At 39.0% G+C, this 21,608-nt stretch overlaps 1 protein-coding gene across 1 annotated transcript in view; it reads left to right on the plus strand.

Annotated features, from left to right (window-relative positions):
• Positions 1-18,720, plus strand: part of PKN2 (protein kinase N2) — a 92,293-nt gene extending 73,573 nt beyond the window's left edge. The window contains exons 9-22 of the mRNA XM_075003220.1: positions 518-661; positions 806-881; positions 1,206-1,380; positions 1,641-1,770; positions 2,252-2,388; positions 2,472-2,544; positions 2,625-2,716; positions 7,998-8,174; positions 8,826-8,888; positions 9,235-9,311; positions 10,949-11,091; positions 12,966-13,073; positions 16,331-16,411; positions 16,492-18,720. Of these exons, the coding sequence (XP_074859321.1) occupies positions 518-661; positions 806-881; positions 1,206-1,380; positions 1,641-1,770; positions 2,252-2,388; positions 2,472-2,544; positions 2,625-2,716; positions 7,998-8,174; positions 8,826-8,888; positions 9,235-9,311; positions 10,949-11,091; positions 12,966-13,073; positions 16,331-16,411; positions 16,492-16,695 (1,680 nt within the window). The 3' untranslated portion in view covers positions 16,696-18,720. The remainder of the gene's footprint in view (positions 1-517; positions 662-805; positions 882-1,205; positions 1,381-1,640; positions 1,771-2,251; positions 2,389-2,471; positions 2,545-2,624; positions 2,717-7,997; positions 8,175-8,825; positions 8,889-9,234; positions 9,312-10,948; positions 11,092-12,965; positions 13,074-16,330; positions 16,412-16,491) is intronic.
• The last annotated feature ends 2,888 nt before the right edge of the window (positions 18,721-21,608 follow it).

Consider the following 21,608-nt stretch of genomic DNA (forward strand, 5'->3'; position numbering starts at 1 on the left):
CTTCGAAAGCCCCTTCTTCCCATTTGGCTTTGGTAAGTATTGGTGAATGAGCAGTGTTTAATATTTTAAAAAAAAAGGCCTTGGCATTGCAGTCCAGTGCTCAGTCCGGCCAGGTGATAGAGCAGTCCATTTCTGCCAAAATCTCCTGACCCACCATCTTCTGATGCAGATGCTGCTTGCTAACCATCCACAAGTGGGAGTGCACAGACACACTAAAAAGCAAAGGATGTTGTTTAATGGTAACTGTTATTCAAGAGCTGCCCTTACAGTCATACTGTGCACCCAGTTTTACCTCTGCCCCAGAGGCTAAGAAGGAGAAACAGAGGTATGTCGGGATGGAAGAGTGCACTCCCTTATATAGACTGTACTTATTACGTCATCCTAATGTGAGCATGCTCTTATAGCTCCAACTTTTGTATAAAGATCACCATCTCAGCCCTGGACTATGACTTCACAAATGTGACTTCACAGAGGCAACTAGAAAGTAATTTGTCTTTTTGTTTGTTTGCTATTGCAGTCACGTGAATTAGAAATTTCAGTTTATTGGCGTGATTGGCGGTCTCTGTGTGCAGTGAAGTTTCTGAGGTTAGAAGATTTCTTAGACAACCAGCGACATGGCATGTGTCTGTATCTTGAACCACAGGGTACTCTGTTTGCAGAGGTAAGAGCACTTACTTGAGGCAAAAAGTCAACCACATTTGAAATAATTAGATTGCAGAATATTTTAAATGACTTTTAATAAACTCTTAAGAATGTATTATATTCTGGAATTGGAATTGTAATATACAAATTATCTGAACTGCAGGTTACATTTTTTAATCCAGTTATTGAAAGAAGACCAAAACTCCAGAGACAAAAGAAAATTTTTTCAAAACAACAAGGTAACAATTTATTAGGCATTAAAATTAAATTATAAAGCTAAAATTTAGTACAGCTTTGCCATGTTTTAATATACAGAGTCCTAAAATGTGATTGCAAATTAAGTTGCTGATAGTTAAATCCTTAATATCACATTCAAAAATCTTTGTTTAGAATCCTTTATTGTGCAACTAGCATTTAATCGTGAATAGTTGAAAATTGCTAAAGAATATGACAAATTCACTTTGTTCCCCATAAATTATAAGCTGATGAATTTTAATTATAGCTTTTGGTAATACGTAAAGAAATTACTTGCACTCTGTTTTCTTTATTCACAATATCTACAGGCAAAACATTTCTCAGAGCTCCTCAAATGAATATTAATATTGCCACTTGGGGAAGGCTGGTGAGAAGAGCGATTCCTACAGTAAATCATTCTGGTACCTTCAGTCCTCAAGCTCCTGTGCCTGCTACAGTGCCAGTGGTTGATACGTGCATTCCTGAACTAGCACAGCCAGCGAGGTAAACTGTCTAATTTTTGAAGCCAAATTTACATACAAAAGTAATAGTGCAAGTCTTATTTACTCATGTAAATGAAAAAACTTCCTTATGTAGTCTGAAATTTAAAACCTTGACATTTTCTAATTGGACATCTATTTTGCTGGCGTTTTTTTTTTTAAAGGGAAGATAAGATTTTTCTAATAACATATTAAACCATTTTTAAGGTTTTTTTAATGTTAATAAAACAGTCTTCATTGTTCCGTGTTTTGTTTTTATGTAAGTGATTCTCCTGTAACTAAATTGGACTTTGAACTTGAACCTGAACCTCCGCCTGCTCCACCCCGTGCATCGTCCCTTGGAGAAATATGTGAATCTTCATCTGAAATAAAGGCACCGGATATACCCATTCAGGCAGGACATTTAAACTAGTCATAATGTGTTGCATAGCATGTCATATTTTTAATCAAATATTTATGTTACAACATCGTGTAATTAAAATGAATTTATTTCCTTTTATTTTATACAGCAAACACTACAATTTGTGTGTCTGAAATTGTACATAATTGCACGTGGTCTGTTTTCATACTGGTTATGATGATTGGTCTCTGTGGTTTTTTTAGTGTTTGTCATACTGTTTTCCTGTTGGTTGCTTTTATATGCCCAAAAAACCACACTGCTGCAATTGAGAGCAAAGTGTGTGTAATAGTATTCACAAAGGGTGGAATATCTTTCAAAGAATAGTATTTAACAGGGGCTATCAGTAAAATAGCATTTCAGACTAATCTATATTTTATTTTTCACTTCATTTTTCTTAAATACAATATATTTCTTGGTTCTTCAGCGGCCTGATTTCCTAAATCTCCAGATTTCTATTTCTTCTAAATATTCACAGGATGCAGAAAATACTTTTGATTTTGAAAATGAGAGAGAGAGAGCTGTTCCAAAACTCCAACCTGAAGTAATTTGTGAGCCGGAAATTCCACATACAGATATAAAGGGTACCAATATACGAGAGCCAGAAGATAGAAGGTAAAAAAATAACTGTTTTTGACTGTTCTGTTAACCCAACTTGAAGTTTTCTGTAACTTTTTATATTTATTGCTCTTTTACAGAATGCAAAGATTTCAGTTTAGTCTGCAAGATTTTAGGTGTTGTGCTGTACTGGGTAGAGGACATTTTGGAAAGGTAAACTTTTTAAGGACTACAATTGTATTCAAAGAACAAAACCTCACCTGTTTGAATAAATCACTTATCTTCTCCTTTAGGTGCTGCTGGCTGAATACAAAAACACAAATGAGATGTTTGCTATTAAAGCATTAAAGAAAGGAGACATTGTTGCTCGTGATGAAGTAGACAGGTCAGTTTAAAAAAAAAATACATGTATGCTTTTTCTCCTGTAGAAAATTCTGATTGGTTGTAAATTATCCTAGATTTGAATGAAGTAATATTACTGAGTCCAGAGTGAGAGTTCAGGTTACATTTAGCAGAGAAATTCTCATGTAAGGCATTTCTTAGTTCAGTTGTTTTTAATTCACTAGGGGCTTGTCCACACTTGCTCCCAACTTTGAAGGGGGCATGTTAATCAGGGTGATGGAAGATTACTAATGAAGTGCTGCAGTGAATATGCAGCACTTCATTAGGTTAATTCTCCCCTGCGCTGCTTCAAAGTGCCTGTACTCCCCAAAATTTTGAGCTGCAGTTTGAGTTCCATGAGTTTTATCATCAGTCAAGAACAATTAAGTTTATGTTTATATTGGCAGGTAAAGGGAAACATAACATACAATCAGTTCCTGTAGAGGCTTTCATGTTATGCTGTACATCTTCTTCCTTCTGAGTGTAACTAATCTCTGTTTTTGAGTGAGAACACAAAATAGTGGGATGGACCACTGTGATAGGATTTCTTGAGTTTACCTTCCTGAGGAATGTTACTTTCATTGTTGTTATTGACCAAGCATCCAAATGATCCGTTAAAAAAGCCCTGAATTCCAGGTCATTACTCCTATGTTTTTAAAAAGCCTGTAATTTCAGAGCCCAAGAAACAAAGATGACCTTGAGAAGAATAAAATCTAGTAGAACAAGAAATATAGCTAAAATCAAGGGTCAGCTATTTCTTTAGTACAGGCAATGTAATAAACTCATGAACTTTAGAAACTCATTCCTTTCTTAGGACCGCTAACTAAACCACAGTTTTACTGGATCTGCAAATTATTTTCCTATTTCAAAATAAATGATGTGATCGCATTCTATTGCAATGTTGAGGTTTATAGTAAAATTTGAAAATACTCTCAAAACTTAAATATTAATTCCTGAGTTACTTGGAAACATTGGACATCTATGTTTTGAAATGTGTGAAAACTTCTTTGATGGACAAAACTTCCAGCATGCTCCAGGCTTGTTGTAAACAGTATACAGTAATTACAGCCACTCTCTGTTTTAGAGATGAAAAAATGTGAGTAGAGTGTAGGGGATGAAGGGGAGCTTCTATCAGTTCTTGGAATACTGAGTTGAGGTTGTTCGGAGGGACAGTCACTTTGACTTAATCGTTTATATGTAGCTCTAAGAAATTTGATAATGTGGTTTTGAGTCGGCATGGATTCCCCTGATATTTACCCCTTGGGCCTTCAAAAGGAGATGGTTGTACATGCAGCATAATAGTCTGAAACTTTTGGCAAAGGTTGGGGATGTACTTGAGGACATTCCTGCTTTTTAAATACAAACTGGGGATTTCTGTCCAACTTCAAGGAGTTAGTTCAGTAGGTGACTGAACTCTCCATACCATGTGGCCCCAGCTGTGGAGTTTTAGAAGTCTCTCATATAATATACAAAAAGTGGGGAATTAACTGTTACATACATACATACATACATGTTGAGGTTCTAGAATGTCATAAACCAACTGGTGCATTACACTGGCAGTTCTCTGCCAAAGCTGATCTGTGTATTCGTAGAGATAGGGTGATAAATTTTTTAGACCAACTTCTGTTGGTGAAAGAGACAAGCTTTCAAGCTATACAGCGCTCTTCTTCAGGTCTTCCTGAAACAAGTATCTTCAGAGTCTGTTACAATATTGGGAAAGTGAAAGTTCACAAAATATGTGGAATTCAGGAAGATAATAAAAAAATGACACCTGCTTTGGTAGCATTCATCAGACAGAATGCAGCATTTCCTGCTTCATTAGAGACCACAGACGTTTCCCCAGGAATTCAAATCCAGAAGATGAAAGCTAAATCACCAGAGGTTATTGAATTGTGGGATCATGAAAAGAAACTAAGGCTGGGTCTACACTTGCCCCTTCCTTTCAAAAGGGGCATGTTAATGAGCGGGTTCGAAAGATGCTAATGAGGCGCTGCAATGAATATGCAGCAGCTCTTAAGCATAATGGCGGCTGCAGCGATTCAAAGGTGTGGCTTTTCAAATCACACGCCACCTGTGGAGACGGGACCTTCCAAAAGAACACAGCCCCCCACCCCAGTTTTCGAAAGCCCTTCTTCCTGGTGATCGGAAGAAGGGCTTTCGAAAAGTGGGGGGGATCCTTTCGGAAGGTCCCATCTCCACGGGCAGCATGCAATTCGAAAAGCCACACCTTCAAGTTGCTGTGGCCACCGTTATGCTAAAGAGGTGCTGCATATTCATTGCAGCACCTCATTAGCATCTTGCAAACATGCTCATTAACATGCCCCTTTCAAAGGAAGGGGCATGTGTATACACAGGGTAAGAGAAAAAAAGAAAAACCAATGAGAGCAATATTTCCTATCTAATGTTTAATGTGGCAAAAGATTCACTTCATCACCAATTCAAGTGTCACAAGAAACCTGGCTTGGAGAACAGTACATCTATATACAGAATCCTTTAGTGGCAGATGCTACAAGAAAGGCCTATCAAATCAGTAAAGCTCTTTTGTGGAAGAATTCTTGGCAGGAAAAATATCTTCACCCGATACTTGAGGTGGATATTGCCAAGAATTCTTTAGTACAAGTTAAACAAATTATAAATTGGAAATCGAGATTCAGAAGGGATCTATACAAGAAAGCTCAACTTATGTTAGGCTATGTCTAGGCTAGGCTAGCCCAGAAGATGGACCCACTCAGGGTTTATCATCTGGGGTTTGATTTTGCACATCTGGTAGGGAGGCATGAAATTGACTCTCATGGGTCGCAAACAACCCCTGTACTCTTTGAGAGACGTGAGAGAGGTTGATGGGAGAAATTCTCCCATCTGCCCACTTCAGTAGGGATGGCCAAGTAAGCTGAACGCAGATATGTTGATTCTAGCTACTCAGTTGCCATTGCTAGTTGCGTATCTGCAGTCAGTTTACTTTGTCTAGTGTAGATATAGCTTCGGTGCACCTACACGTGAAAAAGCTGAGGATGTGGTGTAGATAGTGAAAAACAGCGAAGCCTCTGGAATGCATAGCGCACAAGTACAAGCAGAATTAAACAACTGTGGAGGAGAGAGATCCTGGCATACCATAAGGTTATCACTGTGATTTTGGAGTCTGAAAGATGCCCCAAGAGTTGGACACAGACCTTGATGGTTCCTGCTCATAAAAGGAGAGACTCAACTGTTTTGATGAACTGTCATTGACACACTCTAGCAAAAAAAAAAAAAAAAAAAAAAAAAATACTGCTGTATATCACCCTGAAGAGAATTGCAGCCAAGGTAGAAAACTTTCTACCTGAAGAATGAGGGTGCTCAGACCCAAAACAGGTACCTTGGAGCAAATATTCCATTGTACCTGCATGTGCTACGTGAGAAAGCGCTGGAAAATAATGGACTTTTTATTTTAAGGTCTTTGACAGCATATGTGGCAAACCAATTGGGCAAATTCTATGTCTGGTCAGAACTGGTGAAAATATAATAAGGCTGAAGATAAACCTCCAGGAAAGCATGATGTCTTATATGTTTGTGGAACATGAAGCAAAGTAGTTGGTTTGACTCGAGGATTGGTGCCGGTTATAGGTGTTGGCTATCGTGACACCTCTTCAACCTTTATCTTGAAGAAATATTAGTAAAGCCACTGAGAGGAGATGTGTCTGTTGGTGGATTAAAAATAAAAAATTAGTCATCTGTGTTTCACCAGTAGTATTGAGCCAATTGGATTGTCACAAGAAGAGGTGAAAGTGGCAGTGGAAACAAATGTTAGAGCTAAAGGTATCACATTCCAAGACGATGGTAACATCTGTTTGAAAAGGTGAAAATATTCCTGCCCAAATCTGAGGTCCCATTAAAGTACATTGAGCACTTCAAATGCCTGTGTAGTGTGTTTTTAGGGGGTGCTAAAAACTACATAGATCTGACATACAACTGAATTCACAACTATGGCTGTAGTGGCACTTGGCCGCAGTTGGAGGAGTAAAGGTATACCCATGAAGTGTAAAACCAAATTAGTGCAGATTCTTGTCTTCTGCATATTATATGTGTGGGAAACATAGAGTTTAAGGAAACAGGAGATTAAGAAGCTTTCTGCCTTTGAATTCAATATTATAGGGGATTAGTGCACATTATTGCAACTTTGTACATGACTAGCAAGGAGACAGTCACCCAGATTTACAATCATAATTGGTGTGATGATAGATATCATTGAGATGATTAGACAAAGAAAAGTTGTTTTGCAGGACACGTAGGGTGGATGAGTGGAGGAAGATTGCTGAATAAAATTTGCAGAGACACGTGCCGAGGCAAAAGGTGCCCATAGTGTTTCTCAACTGTGTAGTTGGCTGGATGGCATACAGTATGCTATGCTGCTCAAGGCTACGTGAAGACTGCAAAACATGGAGGAAGATTGCTGGCCAGTGACTTGTGTGCATTTACTTGTCACTGTGATTTGAGTCTGTGGTGCTTTGCACTGAGAGAATATGTGCATGTGTGGTTAGGATATGCAAAACAAGACATACAACTGAATTACAAGGCTATACATTTATGGACTGGTTTTCATAGCAAATCTCGGAAGTCATACTTTGACTGTTTGTTCCCAAAATCTGTACACGTATCTAATACACTGGAATTGTTTTACCACTTGTTTAAATATTATGTCTATGTATAGGTTTAGTCCAGCTGCTGAGAGCATGATGCAAATGAAGGTTCATGAAATTGCAAAAGTAGACACACACATTTACATATTCGCAACAGAGAACAAATAGTGTAGACGTGGTTCTGCTGGCAAAAATCCCTTCTGTCACAAGCCTCTTAGCACTGACTTTTTTCAGGGATAAAGAGCTGGTGATAGAGGGTTTTTTTGCCAGCAGAACCATGTCTATACTACTTGTTTCCTACTGCAAATGAGCTGTGTGAATACGCAAATGAGCAGCAATTTCATGAACCCTCATTTGCATCATGCTGCCAGCAGCCAGAATGAATCTAGACACATCCTGTGAGACTAGACAGAAATGGAATTTGTATTGGATGAGCTCTCATAGTAGAGTTTCTTGAGACATCAGTAGAGTTGTATAGTTAAAACATCAAAATACAATGCAGGATAATAGTCTTTAAAGAATATCAAATCAGAAAAAGGTTAGGTATTTTGAAAGTGTTTTGAGGGATGCTAGAGGGAGGTCTTAACTAATTGTACTATACTTGGTGTTGAAATTTGTAATATAACATTCAGTATTAAATTTTGCTATAAAAATATTTTCTGTTGGCAGCCTTATGTGTGAAAAGCGAATTTTTGAAACTGTGAATAGTGTACGGCATCCCTTTTTGGTGAACCTTTTTGCTTGTTTCCAAACCAAAGATCATGTGTGTTTTGTAATGGAATATGCTGCTGGTGGAGACCTAATGATGCACATTCATACTGATGTATTTTCTGAACCAAGAGCAGTGTAAGTGTTCACACTTTTAATTATACTATTTTTGCTGTTTGAGTGAGCTGAAAAAAAAAATGTGTGTTCAAGTTTTCTTACCTTTGCATGGTTTTGTATTGCATCACTTTATTTAGTACAGTAATAAATGGAGTGAAGAAGTCTTGTTAAAATACATTTAGTCCAGTTTGGTTAGAGAAAATAAATATTCAATTTTGGTTAGAATGTTCAGAATATTTTGTAAGCTGTCATTAATGCAAGCTTATATTATAAGTAAAAGTTGCCTTAAATATAATATTTTAATATTTTAAATGGTGTTTTGAAGAATTGGTAGTTTGTTTAAAAAGGTAGATGAAGTTAAATGAGGTATAAGTACCAGTCTCTGTGGGCACTGTTTGGATGCCTCAGCAGTGGGTGCTATAGGAAACTACAATATTGGCAGACAAAATATGTTACTGGTTCAGGCCACTTTTCTCAGAAGTTGTACCTGGTAAATTTTAAAGCTTCAACTTATTTTATAAAGTTCCATGTGTATCACATATTAAAAATTCTATTAATAGATGTTCCTTTATGTAGACCATCTTAACTTTGCAGAAGGCTATTAATAAAAACATTGATTAACTAAAGAGTACTAAAATGCACTGAAATTTTAGCTTTATTTAATTCAAACAGGTTTTATGCAGCATGTGTGGTTCTTGGGCTCCAGTATTTACATGAGCACAAAATAGTTTATAGGTAAGTAATAGATACTTTCACAAAACTGCTATTTTAACAATTTCTCCTTCTCAATGCTGTTTTCTTCAGCTCTACCCTAATTTCCTTGTCTAAAGCAATATTGTTCTATTTAAAGTGTATTTATTTCTATGCTAACAGAAAATGTTTGTTCTGACATACTTGTGAATGGAAGCCCTAAGTTATTGATAGATGTCTAAAATCAAGAAAGGGACAGCTAAACTTTAAGAGGGGCATTGCACTGCTTTTATTTTTAAATGGCTTTTGTACCTTAGTGTGAATGATTGTCATTGAGAACCCCTGTAGGTGTTACAGTAATTCCATTTTACTTTCAAATATGGTTTTTTAGAGATTTGAAGTTGGATAACTTATTGTTGGATACAGAAGGCTTTGTGAAAATAGCCGACTTTGGCCTTTGCAAAGAAGGTAACTACGTTTTTTAATGATTTTCAGTGAGTACATATAACTGTTATCTGTAGGAATGCTTAACTGCTGTGTCTGTTGTCATAGAAAATTATCTAGGGGATCTCCCTCCCCCACCTGCAGCACATGCACTTCTTTGCACTGCCATGCTGAAATAATGACTCACTTTAATTGACAGGATGCCTCCTGCTGGCCATTAAACCAATTAAATCCTTTCAGCTTGGCAGGGCAGGGAGCAGGAGGAGTGAGTGGCAGGAGCCACAAATGGCTCTTTAAAGAGCCATATGCAACTCAGAGCAGCCCAACCAACTTTCAGAATGGCACGGCTGCCAGCTCCGCTGGCCAGATTCTGGCCTGCAGGCCACATATTGGACACCTCTGCTCTAAAAGTATTGGCAATACGTGCATGACCCCATGGGGTCCAGTATAGTGTTGCGGAGAAGTGTACCTTAATTTCCCCAAGCAGAGCAGCAGTAGATGCACTTTAACCACCCAAGGCAAAAATGTATGTTAACCAAATGCCATGACACATTTTAATCAGGTTTCAGGCAGCAATCATCACCACCAAGAGTTCCTCGGGACCATTATTCAAAACTCCCCAACTTACAGTCCATACCAATGTCTTTGAGTCACTTAACTTTCTCTCCAAGTACTGGAGAAAGAAAGCACCACCCACTGCAGCCAGCATGGCTTCTGTTCCTTGCAATTTCCCTGTGTTTAAATAGTGCAGCTGCAGGAAGTCGCAGAGCTTCCTAGTTTATCCCAAAGCTGTCAGCTCTGTTCTGTCCCTTAAAGGGTAATACACTTTCACAATCCCACTGGCTGACAGTAATGTCTACAGTAGTGCCGTTAGGCTTGGGGCAACAGAAAACAGTTGTCGAAATGGGGGCCTGGTCTATAGATGGCTAGGGCCTCTATCATGATGGTGACGCTAATAATAATCATGGCCGCTTAAATAGAGATGTGTTTTGTTGTCTTATTTACATACTTCGTGTACTTTCATCTAAATCCTGTGTAAGACTCTGACTGAGGTCATAGGTAAGAATGTGGTAGAAGAAACCCTAATAATTTAAAGAATTTTGCGGAGCAGAACAATGATTAAGTAGAATGAAACCTTACTCAATAGCTTCACTCCTGTATATATCAATTTTATTTGCACCTTGGAGTGTCAGAAATAAGCATGCTTCTTTTTTTTACTTCTGTTATCTTCTTTGGTTGTAGTGCTGAGATTGACACAGTTTTGTTTCTTCTTGTGTGCTAAAATAATTGTTTAGGGTGTTTCTCTCTTTTTGCACATCTCCAAATACATTATCTTCAGTGTGAAGACCAAGGTCTATCTGTGGGCCTAATTTGGCTTGCAGAACTATCACGGCTGGTTGTCATCTACAGAAAGAGAATCCAGTGTGATGCTCAGGGTTAAGGTGGTGTTTGCACAGGTGGCAAATGGGGGCATGATCAGTTGTAAACAGAGCTCATTTGTTGAAGTTGTCAGCACAAAGGTGGAGCACAACAATCTTTTTTTCCTTTACATAGTTGCTTTGAAGAATATTATTGACAAACCGTTGTTTACTTGGAAGGGAAGTAGTAAGAATACAGCTTGTTCCTTATGAAAATCATTCTCCCCCCTCCCCCCCCCGCAGGAATGGGATTTGGAGATAGAACAAGCACATTCTGTGGCACTCCAGAATTTCTTGCACCAGAGGTGTTGACAGAAACGTCCTACACAAGAGCTGTGGACTGGTGGGGTCTTGGTGTACTCATCTATGAGATGTTGGTTGGAGAGGTAAGCACAGTTTTATAGCAAAAAAAAAAAAATTAGACATCTAAGGAGAGGAGATAAGCAAGTTTTAAAAAATTAGCATGATTACAAAAATAAGCTTGGTATCTCCAGTTCTAAACTAACAGTTTTTAATCTTACAACTATTATATCACAAAGACCTGGTTCCTTATCTTATATTTAATATGGATTTTTATGGGGTAGCTTAATAAGAAAACTTGAAGTTGTAGCTTTAAGGGTAGTATGCTTTAACAAGGGGGAAAAAATGCTGTAGAGCAGGATCGACTGGTTGATCTTGGAGCTTCTAACAGATAATCCTCACTGGTTTGACCAGGAGGCTATCAAGTGCCAGCACTTCAGCTCTCCCCCCGCCGCGCCTGCTGCTGTGCAGGGTATGGCAGGCAGAGATGGGGATGCTGATGTCAGGGTGTCTGCTCCCTCCACACCATATCTCATCTCCACAGAAGTGAGTGGGGGAGAGAAACACAACAGGGCCTGGGATGGAAGGAGCAAGCTCCCCTGTCTGAATGGCTCAGCACACTTAGAGGCAGTGTGAATCAGTTAGCTCCTGCCTCGGGGTGGTGGTACTTCTTTCAACACATTATTTTCGGGTGTTTTGACTGGTGTGTGTACTTAACAATTTTTATTTCTCTTCTGCTTAAAATTTGTTTAGTAGTGAGTTCTGAAATGCCCAACCTGTTGTGGCTGAACTAATTATCTTTATGATAATTTAGAGAAACTGTCAGTTTCTATGGGTGGTGCACAAAACAAATCTTTCCCTCCATGTGCAAAGCACTGGCCGCAAGTCTCTTGGAAGCTCCTACAACCACCACAGGAGCTTGATCACTAACAATCCAGCAGCACATCCGAGCAAGTCAGACTCCCCCTGCCCTGGCTCTGTGCAACTCCTAAAGGCTGGCACACCCCTGAGGGAAGTGAAGTAGGGGGTCTCCACAGGCTGCTCCTGCTTGCATGCACTGCCCCTGCAGCTCCCATTGGCCAGCAGCAGAGAGCCAGGCCAGTGGGAGGTGTGGAAGTGGTACATGGGGATGGGGGGCAGCGCATAGTCACCTGCCCCTTCCCCCCCCCCGAGGAACTGCTGCAGAACATGCCAGCTACATTCAGGAGTGGTGCGGGGTGAAGGTAAGCGTGCCTTAGCTCCACTGCACGCCTGTAGGGGAGCTGTCTGAGGTAAGGAGAGTCCAGACAGAGCTCACAGACTCCCTCTGAGCCTACATCCTGAACTCCCCCACTTGCACCCCAATCCCCTGAGCTGAGCCCAACCCACACTCCAAAGCCCTCAGCTGAAGACCAGAGCCTGCAACCCCAAGACCATGGCCCAGACTGGCGCAAATGAGTGAGGAGAGGGGGTGGATGGAGCAGGGCCAAGCCGTAGAGAAGGGGCGGCATAGGGACAGGACTTTGAGGTATATCCCGGACTGCACTTAAAGTGATCTTGTCCACATTACCTTGGAGTGACAGCCACCCAAAACAAGTACTAATAAATGCTTTACCACACTAGGTAGCTGATTATTTATGCTACAGTGCACAGAAAAACCAAACATTTAAAAATGATTAAGACAATATCTTGTGGCCTACCTTGTCTGTCTATACAAAGTATTCTCATTTTCCTCTGTAGAAAGCTACATTAGTTATTACAGAGAGAGGGAAAATAATTTGATATTTTAAGACATCTAATTCTAAACTGGCAGCTGAAAGTGAAATAAACTATTTGCTCTTTTTTTGTCTTCCTTAAATACAGCAACAACGTGCTTTAGTTTATTTATAAACACTATTCTGATTTTTAAAATGTAGCTTCCAAAAATGAGATCTGTTTTTCTGTCCCCCCCCCCACCCCCCTTCCCAAACTACTTTCATAGTCACCCTTCCCTGGAGATGATGAAGAAGAGGTTTTTGACAGTATTGTAAATGATGAAGTAAGATATCCACGGTTTCTTTCTACTGAAGCCATCTCTATAATGAGAAGGGTAAGGTTGTAGTAAACAGTAAAATACTTTCAAGGCTTTGTTATTTAATTATTCTGTTTTCTGTAAAGAGGGAAATTTAAGTGCCTGTGTAACATTTGACATTTTTAGCAGATGAGTTTCAGAACTGCTTCACTAATTCTACTTTTTAAAATCACTATTGGTCTAAAATGGAAAATTAAGTGTTTGACTGTTTACATTCTGTGGCAAGTAAAAAAAAAAAAAAAAAAACTTTTAATTCGATTATTTGTTTATACTTGCATTATATTTTTATAATTGTTCAAAACTCTTTGTTGATCTCTCAGCACTGTCCCAAATTTTTCTACAGCCATTCTCTCTCATCCATATCCAAAGGGAAATTCTTCAGGTTCATTTTGTAACAAAACACCTTTCAGCCATAGCTCAGTACGTGTAGGTCTACACAGCAAAGTTGCTATGAAATAAGCCATTAAATAACTATCCTAGTGTCTACACAACACAACCACTATTTTGAAATAATTTCACAATAGTGGTTGGCTTATTTCAGTATTAGAAAACTTCATTCGGTGAGGAATAGTGCCTATTTTGAAATAGCTATATCGGAGTACTGGGACTGGAAGGGACCTCGAGAGGCCATCAAGTCCAGCCCCCTGCCCTAATGGCAGGCCCAAGTACTGTCTAAACCATCCCTGATAGATATCTGTCTAACCTGTTTTTAAATATCTCCAGTGATGGAGATTCCACAACCTCCCTTGGCAATTTATTCCACTGTGTGACCACCCTGACAGTTAGGAACTTTTTCCTAATGTCCAACCTAAACCTCCCTTGCTGCAGTTTAAGTCCATTGCCTCTTGTTCTTTTTGGCCTCTGAGGATAGAACAAGTTTTCGTATTCCTCCTTATGACACCCTCTTTGGTACCTGAAAACCGCTATCATGTCTTCCCCCTCAATCTTCTCTTTTCCAAACTAAACAAGCCCAGTTCTTTCAGCCTTCCTTCATAGGTCACATTCTCTAGACCTTTAATCATTCTTGTCACTCTTTTCTGGACCCTGTCTAATTTCTCCACATCTTTCTTGCACTGTGGTGCCCAGAACTGGACACAATACTCCAGCTGAGGCCTAACCAGTGCAGAGTAGAGCGGAAGAATGACTTCTCGTGTCTTGTTCACAACACACCTGTTCATACATCACAGAATCGTGTTTGCTTATTTTACAACAGCATCACACTGAGTCATATTTAGCTTGTGGTCCACTATAATCCCTAGATCCCTTTCTGCTGTAGTCATTCTTAGACAGTCTCTCCCCATTCTGTATGTGTGAAACTGATTGTTCCTTCCCAAGTGGAGCACTTTGCATTTGTCCTTATTAAACTTCATCCTGTTTTTACCTCAGACCATTTCTCCAATTTATCTAGATCATTTTGAAATATGACCCTATCCTCCAAAGCAGCTGCAATCCCTCCCAGCTTGGTATCATCTGCAAACATAATAAGCGTACTTTCTATGCCAGTATCTAAACCGTTGAAGATGATATTGAACAGAACCGGTCCTAAAACAGACCCCTGTGGAGCCCCCACTTGTTATACTTTTCCAGCGGGACTGAGAACCATTTCATTATAGGTGCTGTTCAGATAGGGAATAGAACCTGTTTTCAAATAAGCCATCCTGCATCCAATGGCTGTATTTTGCCATAGTCTGTGTGTGTAGATGCTGTATTTCAAAATAGCTGAGTGCTATTTTGAAAGGCATTTGTTTGTAGCAATGTTATTTTGAAATAAACTATTCTAGAATAGCTCTTCCAGTATAGTTTATTTCAAAATAAGGCTGCAATGTAGAGATCCTACTACCACATGAATGTTCTCTGCTAAGAAGAGACTTCAGGATTTTCACATTTCATTACATCAAGGGTTGGAGATATGAGAAGAGACTTTTGACGCAATGTGTAGAGTGGGTAAGAATGGGAGAGCAGGCACAATTGTACAGCATAAATGAAATACCTGGGGGTAATGGGTGCAGCCGCCTGCTAAACTGAGAGTCTGTTTTCCAATAACATAAGAAATGTGGATGGAAACACCAGGGCAAACCGTTAAGGAACTCCCCCTGTCCCCCCCTCATGCATTTGCATGTTTCAAACAGAACACTTAGGTCATTAGATCACCCCCTCTGGTGAACTGGGTTATTTAACTTCCTTCTGAGATGCTAAATTATTTCACTGCTTAAGTGGGACAGAAGATACGTGTTAGAAAAATTGTTTAATCTTAAAGGTGAAAAGTGTGCACCAGCTGAAAAGCACCTGTCAATTATCTGATGAATAAGCTTTGTTCCTTTAAATCTTTCAGTGAAAATGTTTCAAGTGCTAGATAAAGTGTACTGGACAGAGTCATAAGACTAAACCTAAAACTACTTCTCAATTTAAATCTTATCCAACTGTACTAGAGATTTAAAATGAACCCACTCAGATAATCTTGTAATAAGAGAACTCCAGCCCAACAGAGCAGTAAACGAAGATGACTATTTAAGATGACATTGCAAGATCTTTTAAGCTGAAACTGGGTACTTCATCCCTTCCATCTAAACCAGACAGTGACATTCCCAGGAGGCTTGGCTACTCTCCTGCCATGTTAGGGCAATAACATACATCCAAGAAGTTCCCAGTCCTTCATAGATTTTAAAGCCAGAAAGGACCATTGTGATAATTTAGTCAACTTCCTGAATAACGCAGGCCTTAGGACTTCACCTAAGAATTCCTTTGTCAAGCCCAATAACTTCTAGTTGAACTAGTGCACCTTCTTATGTCTTTAAATCGCAATTAGGTGTCTTTCCAGAATCAAAATGGGGAATCTAACACTTTCCTTGGTGAAGTTTCAAATCAGTTATCCTTGTTGATTTGAAAAAAACGTTGACTGGGAATAGCTCATTTCTTTAAAATGTCATTTTGTAACAAAGCATTAAGTAGTTTTCAATCTTCTGTGACAAAACTGAGGGCTGTGAAATTGGGCATAGGGAGGTGGGAAAGGTGGATGCTGTAATGAACCACTTTCTCTCCCAGGTTAAATGAGGGGAAAGACGACAAGCTTACATACATTGTACAATTTATACAGAAACTAAGCACAATTCGAAAGTGCTCCGCTACCTAGCCATTTCCACAGCGATAGCGTATGTGAATGCTGCTTTTCCAGTAAACAGTCTCTTCGCTCCTTTGGTCTGTAGCCCTAGTTACATGTTCTATATATATTTTTCCCCTCAATTCTGAATGCTAAGCTCTTCAAAATGTTTTGATAGCTGCTACGAAGAAATCCAGAGCGGCGCCTTGGAGCTGGTGAGAAAGATGCTGAGGATGTAAAAAAGCATCACTTCTTTCGGGTGGGTATCAAGCTGTGGCAGTTTATAAAAACTTTAATCCTCAGGGGCAGGAACTAACCTACAAATTAATTGTTTTACAGCTAATAGATTGGAATGCTTTGCTGGCAAAGAAGATGAAGCCCCCTTTTGTACCTACCATTAGAGGAAGAGAAGATGTTAGTAATTTTGATGATGAATTTACCTCAGAAGCACCTATTCTCACTCCACCTCGGGAACCAAGGATACTTTCAGAAGAAGAGCAGGAAACATTCAGAGATTTTGACTACATTGCTGATTGGTGTTAATTTCTAGACACTGTGAAATCATAGTTAACTGGCTCACAAGAACAGCTCTCAGAAGAATGGCCCTTGGTTTGCTCTCTGTGCCACCTGTAGCTTCTGATTTTTAATCACATGAAGATTCCTTAAAGTACTGTTTTTATATGCTTAAGAGTGGCCTCCTCATCAGAGCACTGGAAAGCAGTTCTATGGAGTCTAAGCTGAGTGGGTGAATGCAGGCCCTGTTAAGCTCTCACACATGGGCACACTTGTATCTGTACTGTAAATTTTACTTCTACAGCAGATAACATTGTAAAATACATGCCTTAAATAAGGGAAAAGAGGATGGAGCTGGATTGAGAACCCTTGAAAACTTTATTCAGCCATGTTAAAATTGAAGTTTAGGGTGCTATTGACATTCATGCAGAATGATTCTCTCTAGAGAAGGCAAAGGGTCAGTTTTTTTAAAAATACTAAATGTCCAAAAGTTTAATTTTAGACTTATGCACACTTTCAGCTTGTTTTAAAATCATGGAAATTAAGTATGAATGCCTTGTTTTGTAAATTTTTTATGGTATTTATTAGAAAGTGTTAGATGCCTTGCCTTTGGGAGATATCAGTAGAAGTGCTTCCATAAAAACAAGACCAGGTCCTGAACATTTACCAAAGCCACTTGCCAACCAGTTGTTGCCTTGGGGAAAAAAATCCAGCAGATATGAAGAATGTCAGTTCAGTCTTAACCACACATAGTGTGTGTTCAGGTCCATCTGCTTCTATACTGTTGAAATCAAAACTCTTTTCCACCACTTGAATGGACAGATCAAGTTAACCAGACCATATTTAGCTATCTAGTTCATCCTGTCTACTGTATTATCATAGCTGTAGAAAAAGATTATGTATACATGCTGTGAACATGTATATTTGGAGGTTGTAATGCATTCTTAGTTGTAGGTGTGTAATTTAATTGTACCACTTCATTGATTTTGCACAGTGGCTATGTGAACACATCATTTGTATACAATTTGGGCCACTGAATTCCAGAACGTAGATTGGCCATTACTAAGGGTAAAAGCAATATGGTTGTAACGAATGTATAAATATTTTGATAAGTGTATATTTTATAAACCTCAACACTAAACTGTACCTCAAAAGTGAAAATACTGTGTGTGCTTCTGACCACCTTTAGAAATTTATTTTTGGTGGTCAGTGTTCTATATGTGAACAGGTACCAGTGGAAAACAACTGTCCAGTGTTTTAATTTACTAACAACATTTGCATTTGATTGCATGCTTAGTCTTGTAGGTTCATCCGGGCCCTTGGAGCACATTGTTGGAAAAGTCAAATGAGTGCAGATCTTGGAATCAAACATTCCAAATAAAATGTAAACATTTAAGCCATGTTTATCTGAGGAATGGAATGGTGGAATACCTAGGTGTTACTTGTGCAAAGTGAATATTTAAATGACTGCTCATTAAAACACTAAAAAAGCTGAGGGAAAGAAAATACATAGAAGTCATGTTGTGGTTTATTAAATGAAGGTCTTAAAGTGAGAATAATACACTAACTGGTTGCAAGATGCTGATTGAGGGGGCAGAGGAGAGACTTAAATTTGAACACTAAATACTTTTGAGGTACAGTCTTGTTTATCATTTTGGGCTCCCACATGTATGTATAGTAAAGTGTCTAAAGGAGGATGCTTAGCATTTTAAAAAGCACCCTGAGAAATACTTTTTGTAACTACATCTTGTACAGAATTGTTTCCATGAGTAAATCACTAAAAAAAATTAGGGCAGGGTATGTTCACACAGTTAAGCTGAAAGAGCACTAATTTTATCTCTGTAGTTTTTTAAAATTTTTAGGCAAATTAAGATTTTAAACTCTAGATTGTAAATATTTTGCTATACTTTATCTGTATGTGGCTGCTCAAGCACTTTGTAAGGAAATTAGGATATTTTAGAATGGTACACTATGCATTAAAATCAAATGTGCCTTTAATAATGTAATTCAAAGTGTTTTGCAGTCATTAATATCACAAATTAAAGTTTAAATAGTTTGTAATTGGTGTCTAAGGATGATTTTACTGGTTGGGTCATGACTGACTTCCCCCCCCTACATGCCTCTGTTTTTATATTTAATCATAAGAGAAGGGTTACTTAACTCTGGGGTGTGGGGTTTTTTTTTTTGGTATAATCTGTCATCTGCTGCTTTTACACTGGTCCTAGGGAGGCTAAGAACACTGTTTAATAACCTTAAAAAAATTGTATACCTTTCTCCCATCTTTCACTTATCAGTGTTAACAGGCAAGAAGCTAAGAATTAGTGTTCATATGGCTAATTTCTGATTAAGCAAAGCCAAATTTTACCGTTTATTTTAATAACTTGTAGCAATGTCACATTGTAATTAGTACAAAGACCGTGCTACTGTAGAGAAACCCTGCCCCAGTACTCACTTAGCGGATACATCCCATGATGCAAGGCTGTCTTTCCTGAACAGGTGCCTCCTTTGCTACTGCTCTATAAGGTGGACTGAGTCTTCTGAGCATGGGCAACATGCTGAACCTAAAGAGCCCCTTCCCCTTTCCTGAGACAAGAATAGGTTAGCTTGATGACTAGAAATCTTATTTCCTTTATTCAGTGAGAAGGTAGGAGGGAATGTTTGGTTTTTTTAAAGTGACCAGTTCCACCATCCATAAAATAGTTGGGACCATTCTTCAGCATCACTCAATCCAGCATGTCCCTACTTTCACAGGAATTTAAGGTTATATTAGGATGTTGCTGAGTACTACTAAGCACTAGGTTGCCCACAACTGCTATAGGAAAGGATGCTGTAAATGTAATGGCATGCACTGGCCAGTAAAAGGGTGTATTCTGAATTACTATAGGGCCATTCAGGAGAAGAGGGGCAGGCTGCTCTTTTTAAAAAAAACAAACAAACCTCTGAACAAGAGGATGAGGTATGGAACACAGGGTGATGAATAATTTTTCACAAATACCAAGGTGCAGTAAGAGCTTTTATTGGACATCAGTACCTAAGCTGAAACTGATACTTGCATACAATCCCCAGGGCAAAGTGGAATAAAAACTACAGCTAACCCACTTACTCCCTTAGTTTTGAGATATCAGGGTCTAAAAAAATACCACCACAAGTGAGGCACCAGTTTCAGCTTCTTGTGCCTTGGACACTTGTGTGATCTCTCTCAGAGACTCCCCTGGACAGCTCTTCTAAATGCATCCCCTTTTCCTGAATAGGAAAGTAATCTTTCAAGCTTCCCATCTCTAGAACACCTGAAGTATCTCTTACTTCAGAAAACAACTTCTTCTGCAGCACCTGTGACATTAAGCTAGACGATTATTCCACTATATTTCCTATTTTACTAAACATTACCCTTAGTTTTTCAGAAAATAGGCTTGTGTGTGGCATAAACTCCCTTCCCTCTGTGCTTTTGCTGTATATGGCAGGGCATACAGGTAAGGGTAAGACATCTTTGCACTAGATTTTTAGCTAAATAGGAATACATAAGACTAAGCTGAAGTATAAAAAGGAGAGCAACTGAACCACTTTGCTTTAGTTATTAAAATTCATACAAAGGCTTCAGATTAATCTTACCACTTCTCTTCTGCACTCTAGAGGTGAAGAAATAAGTCAATCAACCTGTTCTGCTTTACCTTAGCTCAGTCCCCTTCAAACTGTTCCATCATTTTAGTTGCTTAACTACCACTACAGCAATCTTTTTCTTCCCTCTGGGCTCCATTCTTTTATCAGGCCACCTGTTAATCAGCTGAGTAGCATTTAAATCTCTCCTGTGTGGCTGTCCAATGCTCAGCTTACAGGACAACATATCCCTCATTCACAAATTTTATAACAGTTTTTTTTGGGTCTGAAATTAAAATTGATTACTTTGAAGGGTGACACCCCCTCTAATACTTCTAGTTTGAACAGGTCCATCCCCCTCAGACATCACCTTCAGTCCTCAGGGGTTTTAAAAATTGTACATTAGGGTACAGTGAATCTTTTAGCTCAAGCACAATACATGTTCTGCGAAGATACAGGGCACAACACAAATCAACATGTTCAGAACCTTAATTGTTTAGCACTGTAGAGGTTGACCTTCAAGGGAAAGGCCTTGGTTTTCCTCAGGCAACGAACTGACAGCACAACAGTAGTTTAGAGGAAGATTATTACCTATTGGACAATTGAGGGAGAATTGATGCTTGAATGCAATTTATCCAAACTACTGGGTGAAGATACTGGGGAGATTACCTTTTACTCCTATGCAATGGGAACTTTTAGTCAGGGCTCCAGTGGCACCGGAAGTACTGCAGTGTTTCAGAGAAGAAAAAAATGTAGAGCTGCCGCATTTAAATAGTCTTCAGTGAGAGAAAGGGATTAAAACAAGCAGGAAGAAAAACAGCAGTACTGACAATTAATAATGTTAGCACTGGGCACAGAGCCCCCCTTCAGATGGATTAAGACCAGATGTGTAACAGCCTGACCCCCTCAGCTGTTCATTTTGATAATTAAAGTAAATCTTGCACCTGTGATGCAAAATTAGCTCAAACCCAAAGTACATTTGTTGCTTTCAACACAAAGGGACACTGTCAAGAGGCATCCACTGTTGGACGCAGTTAGTCTGGGGGAGGGGAGACAAACTTCTGGCTTAACTCCTCAGTACCTGGACTTTCATTTCAAATAGTAGGTGCTAATTTAGAAATGCATCAGTGTCAAAATAACTATTGTCTAGACAAACAATATAAAGTGATAAGTCAGTATCAGTATTTTGAAATACTTTATCTTTTGTGGAATGCCAGATGTCACAAAGTTGCCAAGAATTCAAATAAGTCAGTCTTTGTTTCTGTCAGTTTCTTCATAGTTAAATGAAATTCGCAGAGAGGGTGAGACCTCATTGAGAATCAAGAAGGCTGTGCCAACAATGACTAATC

Source organism: Carettochelys insculpta, chromosome 9, assembly GCF_033958435.1.
Source record: "Carettochelys insculpta isolate YL-2023 chromosome 9, ASM3395843v1, whole genome shotgun sequence".
NCBI classification, from domain to species: Eukaryota; Metazoa; Chordata; order Testudines; family Carettochelyidae; genus Carettochelys; species Carettochelys insculpta.